General features: G+C 43.6%; 1 protein-coding gene across 2 annotated transcripts in view; it reads right to left on the reverse strand.

The window, feature by feature from the left end:
* Nucleotides 1–6,454, reverse strand: part of MYO7A (myosin VIIA) — a 130,387-nt gene that overhangs the window by 122,800 nt on the left and 1,133 nt on the right. For both annotated transcript variants that reach the window (XM_040426420.1, XM_040426421.1), the window contains exon 2: nucleotides 2,302–2,415. In XM_040426420.1, coding sequence (XP_040282354.1) covers nucleotides 2,302–2,415 — 114 coding nt within the window. The remainder of the gene's footprint in view (nucleotides 1–2,301; nucleotides 2,416–6,454) is intronic.

Below are 6,454 nucleotides of genomic sequence, written 5' to 3' on the forward strand. Positions count from 1 at the left end.
CATTCCTGATTTTATGGTATTCTAGGGTAGTGAGAACTACTACCTGTTTTCCTGTCTATGGTTGTGGAGGTAGGGGCGGAACTACTACTGTAGCAGCCATCTCGGCTGCTACGGAGTCCAAAATATCAAGGAGACTGGCCTGGCAGTAGCGGAGACCATAGCTGGTCGAAAGTGATGCTGTTCTAACCTGCTTTTCTCAAACACTTTAGCAAACAAGGATATTAGTCATGCCTTGTTTTAAAGCTGACCATCTAAGGACCGCGGTGCTAGCCACCATACAGACAGAGATAGAGCCTTTAGAAACTGGGTGAGGAAAGAGAACTGAAAGTCGTAACTGCACATCGCATTTCCGACCTAGTTTCTTAAGGTTCTGTTTCTAGCTGTATGCTTTGGCTTTAGTCTTGTTTTAAAGCTTAGGTTGTCTCATATGTCTAGGTAAAATATAACCTGACTGTTATATTGGCAGCCCATGCCCACTACTGCTCTGTTTTCCCAGGTGGCCACGGTCCCTGCTCTACGCACCCTGCTGGCTACCTGCAGCTTTTTTGCGGCAGGTCCAACTACCATAATCTTCTGACCTATCTTCAGAGGCAGGCTGCAGTCCCTCCATTCGGACTGGGCCTCTTTTTAGGGCGCGCAACCGCTCCCTACGGCTCTTAAAGGAGCAAGTGTGTCCCAATCTTCATCAACCACTGGCTTCTAACCTAGGGGTATTTCAGATACCTTCCCAAGTGGTAGAGTGTCTGAGCAATAGGTTTGTTAGCTTGCTAGATCCTGCTTGTCTGCCCATGTACTTCTGCCTGATTCCCAGATTCTGACCCTCTGCTTCCTGACCTGACCCTTGCCTAATCACTATACTGACCCTGTTCTGCCTGGCCTGACCTTTGGACTGTTTCATGGATTTGCACAAACTCTGCTTTCTCTGACCTCAGCCTATTGCTCTTTTGCCTGATCCCTCTGTGCTTCACACCGGTGTCTCTGACCTCTGTGGGTCAGCTGTCAACCACACCAGGACTAATTCAGGAGGTAGAAGTCTTGTGACTCCCCTGCAGCACAGTCCAGATCTCTGTATAGGGATTAAAGGGTGAATACCAGGGGACTGCTAGGATAAGGCCCTTAGGATTAGCCCAAAGTCAAATTGGTTATTTGATGCAAAGGTTCCACACCCACTACCTGTAACAGCCCTCTCCTTTAGCTATGTCTCAGCTAGCATGGAGGTGGAAAGGGGGGCTTGCTGACAGGCTGCAGGGAAAGGAGAGAAATATAGATCCTCTTCTCTCTGTGTAACTACTGTACATGACCCCATGGAGAGTGGTAACATGAACTCATGTGCATGTTATCCCCTGCTCCTCCATCAATTACAGAGCATACTTGTACATATAGGGTCCTTTTTCCAGAAAACAAGTGAAAAGATATGCGCTTGCTCGTCTAATCACCCCTTTGCACCTAATTTGGCAATTTATTGATCCTCGATGCCAGTGTCCGGATCCCGTCGTAAAATAAGTCACCTACAAGACACTTGCACCACAGTCACACAAACATCATTAAAGTTTAGACTTTACACTGTCCCTATCCTATCCTTTTGCCATAAAATGTACTATCATTGTACAAAAGTAGTAAAATAAAACTTAAATAGAACTGCACATATTTGGTATTACCATAACCGTACCAACCCAGAGAATAACACATCATTTATGCCACATGATGGTGGTGAGGGAACTCAAAAGTTTCATATGGATCCCAGCTTTTTCTAGTTACAACCCTGTGTGGAGAGGTTACTGCCCTAGTCTATGGTAGTGGAGTATTTAATATCCATTTCCTTGGGGGTCTAGGGTAATGAAGGAGTTAGCCTTGGCTACAGTGTTCACTCCATGTCAAAGGCAGCACATGGACAACTAATGTAGGTCTACAGTGTAAAGACCTTGCTTCCTAGAAACTGATTGTTGGGGGCTTGAGATGCATTCACCGCTGAATCTTCAAGTTAGACTTTAATAGTAAGCTAAGAGGTCCCAAATAAATATTTTTTGCTAGACTTTTTGGCCTAAACATATTTAACAACATAGATTGCAAGAGGTGGGCAACCCCTCCAGAAATCCACCCTCTTGTGGAGATCTGCAGATTTTCCCGACAATAATGTACATTACAAGTGTTGTTGACCATAAAGGAAGAAACATGGTGGCTGGAAATTATTTAGAGTGTGTAATGGTGCAAAATAGGGTCTTACCCATCAAATACTTGTTGGATTGGGATAAATTTGACCCATGTTTGACCGGCTCTTAGTCTCCACTAATACAAACTTACATTTCCTTCATCATCCAAGACCTGGATCTGACCCGAGTCGCACAGCTTAACCACGGCTCCAACCGGAACATCAAACTCTCGACCCGTCTTGAGGCCCAGCCAGACATAGTCACCCTGAAAGATAGGAAATCAGATAAGATTATATTCTGTTCTTCAAAGTGAAGGATTCCTTTCTACATCAACCATAAGCAGGGCTGGTGGCCCTTGATTTGGAGAAGACCATTGTATAGCAAGGTGTTGACCTCATACACATTCTGATCTCAAGACAGTTTCCCACTGCTGAACATGGGATGTTTAGGGTTTTTCACTTTTATGATTTCTCAATCAAACGTGGCACCACTCATCCTTGGGATCAGACCACTCATTTTTTGGATCAACCACAGTACTAATGATAACATCTCAAATTTTGATTTGTCATGGCTGAGAATTTTATTTTCGGTATTCTGTAGCTATGTTGAAGGACGATTTAATTAAAACCATGGTATTGTCATAGAATGCTATGAAAAGAAAAACTTTCCTTTACACTGGCATCTGATAGTCTAGAATCTGATGACATCCTAACATCTAGATCACCAAGTATGGACACTAAATCACTAGGTCACCGGGCACCAAGAATAATCACTGTATTCTCAAGGACAGAGCATTAAATCAGTGGATCACCTGGAGTAGGACAATTAAATCATCAAATTCTCGACACTATACCACTAGATTACCAGGGATAGAACACTGAAACATTAAATAACCCTTCATAGGACAGCAGACCACTACATCACCAAGGACAGGACACTAAACACTGGATAATCAGTATAGGAAAGTAAACCACTAGATCATCAGGATAGGACAGCAAACCACTAGATCAGTACAGATAGGACACCAAACATTAGATAACCAAGATAGGCCAGTAGACCACTAGATCACCAGGGCAGAAGACACTAAACACTAGATCAAAGGGACAGAAATAAACATCTAGTTCATGCAAGGCAGGAGTATAATACACTGGATCACCAGGATACAACAGTAAACCACAAGATCACCAGGGACAGGACACTGAACACTTGATCACCAGAATAGGACAGTACACCACAAAGTCACTGGGACAGTCTCAAGGAGAGGACTATAAACTGTTACAATGGACAAACTGTAGAGCATTAAATCAGTGGATCACCTGGATTAGGACAGTTAAATCATCAAGGTCAGGACACAAAACCACTAGATCACCATGGATAGAACACTGAAACACTAGATAACAAGGATAGGACATTAAACCACTAGATTGCCAGAAACAGGACACTAAACACTAGATCATCAGGATATGAGAGTAAACCACAAGGTCACCAGGGACAGGAGGACGCTAAACCACATGGTCACCAGCGACAGGACGCTAAACCACATGGTCACCAGGGACAGGACGCTAAACCACATGGTCACCAGGGACAAGGCATCTAGTTCCCGAGAGGCAGCATGCTAAACCACAGGGACAGAGCATTTCATCAATAAACCAGCACAGTATACCACTAAATCACTAGAAGAAGAAATCATTGGTAAGCCACTGGATCATGATACTCCGTACTAGGTCTCCAAAGACAGAACACCAAAACACTAGATTACAGGGGAAAGATTTTGAATTTACCTGTATGCCAATGGCAGGACACTAATCACTGAATCAACAAGGGAGGAAAACTGTATTGTTGGATCACTACAATAAAGACTGTAGATGACTAAATCACCAGATTACTAGGGGTAGGACTCTAAACAACTGGATTACCAGGGACAGGACAATAAATGAATAGACTACCCAGTGGCGTATACATAGAGAAGTAAGGGCCCCATAGCAAGCGTCAAACCAGGCCCCCCACACAGGACAGAAGGGTTTCTGCCTAAACCCTTTTCAATGACCTTGGGCCATTTTTCCACTGCCTCATTTGCTAAAAGTTGTCCCTTTAGAGGATAGAGTCCTGACCAAGTTTTCACCCCCAGTAGAAGAGGAGATAATCCCAACTAAGACTCGGCCCCCTTTTGCCCTGAGCCCCGTAGCAGTCGCATGGTCTGCCGCTATCGTAGTTATGCCCCTGAGACTACCAGGACTAGTGCTCTCAACAAATGGACCACTGGACGCTAGCTCAGTTGGGGAAGTACTATAAAGCAGTGAATCAACAGAAACAGGACACTAAAGGGGGAATTTATTATTTTTTGTTTTGCCACTTTTTGGCATATTTTTGTCACATATTTTTTGCGGGACGAGTTGTAGTTTCTAATGGCGCCATTTATGGTTGCATACCATGTAGTGGGAAGCGCAAAAAAAATTCCAAATGGGGTAGAATTGGGAAAAAATGCAATTCTGACAAAGGTTTTTATTTTTTACACCGTACACCATGTGGTAAAATTGACCTGTTATCTTCATTCTCCGGGTCAGTACGGTTACAAGGATACCACACTTGTATAATTTTTCTTGCGTTTTAATACTGAAAAAAAAAAATTTTTTTAGAACCATATTCTGACCCATATAACTTTTTTGTGGTTATGTGTACGGAGCTGTGTGAGCTTATTTTTTGCGGGACGATCTGTTCTTTTTAGTGATACCATTTTGAAGTGTGTGTGACTTTTTGATCAGTTTTTATTAAAAAACATTTGACCACGGCAGCTGAAAGGGAAAATGTATGCGATCAGCCTTATGGCTGATCGCATACATGTGCTGCGGGTCTCTGCTATTTAAAATAGCAATGGCGACCGCTGCACGTGCGAGTGGACGCCATGTTTGGGGACCGGACTTCCGCCGTACATGCCCTTAAAGGGTTAAAGACTTCCGTTTTGCATTCCGTCATAATACAATTCTATGGGCAGCATAACGGATCCGTCCTGGTTTACGTTATGCAGGACTGGACTCCTGCATAAGGCCTCTTTTACACGACCGTATGGCTTTTTCAGTTTTTCGCGGTCCGTTTTTCACGGATCCGTTGTTCCGTTTTTTGTTTCCATTTCTGTTCCGTTTTTCCGTTCCGTTTCTCCGTATGGCATATACAGTATACAGTAATTACATAGAAAAAATTGGGCTGGACATAAAATTTTCAATAGATGGTTCCGCAAAAACGGAACGGATACGGAAGACATACAGATGCATTTCCGTATGTGTCCCGTTTTTTTTGCGGACCCATTGACTTGAATGGAGCCACTGAACGTGATTTGCGGGCAATAATAGGACATGTTCTATCTTTCAACAGAACGGAACAACGGAAATACGGAAACGGAATGCATACGAGCACATTCCGTTTTTTTTTTTTGCGGAACCATTGAAATAAATGGTTCCGTATACGGACCGTATATGGAACGCAAAAAACGGCCCGTAAATGGAAAAAAAAAATTATTGTGTGAAAGAGGCCTCTTAAAGGCTTCCGTTGTGACTTAATCCGTAAGGGTGATGTGAACAACCCCCTATTATGCCATGGAGGGCGCAGGGACAGGACACTGCAGAGGCACCCACACCTAGCTGTGATGTGGGTAGGATGCCATGGAGTCACCAGGGAGTAGGTTTGTGCTGTTGTTTGGTATAGGAGGTGGCGGCACTTCTTCTTTGTTATGCCCTTTAAGAGTAAAAGGTTGTGGTTTTCTTTTGAGAATATCTCCCGGATATTTGCACCCACAGTGCACACACGAGCAAGTACACCGACTGCTTACCGTCGCCCAGAGGGGATTATGTAACATGAAGGTTCTCCCCTGGCACCAAGTAGTATAATAAAATATACAACAACAACTCCCATCATGTCCTGACAACCTCAGGCCTCACAACAGCAGGACTGACACAGGTTTGCACTTTATACCTCTATTGCCATCTGTGGGCCAAAACTGGTATTGCAGATTTTTTTTCTCGGCCAGCCCCTGTTCTCTGTTATCAGCCATTTCTTGTAGTGTTCCTCCAGGAGAACAGGCCATGGAGTTTTGATGTGCTGGATTTGTAATCAAATGTATGCGTGCGCAGTCCTGTCCGCTGTATATCGTACATATACAGTGTCTACATAACAGTACCACTTATTAAATACAGTACATAGCAGTGCCATACAGTCCCTACATCATAATACCATACATATTACCGACTGTACATATACAGCGCCTACATAATAATACCATACAGTAACTACTGTACATATACAGCGCCTAC

The sequence above is a fragment of the Bufo bufo genome, chromosome 3 (assembly GCF_905171765.1).
Source record: "Bufo bufo chromosome 3, aBufBuf1.1, whole genome shotgun sequence".
Classification (NCBI taxonomy): domain Eukaryota; kingdom Metazoa; phylum Chordata; class Amphibia; order Anura; family Bufonidae; genus Bufo; species Bufo bufo.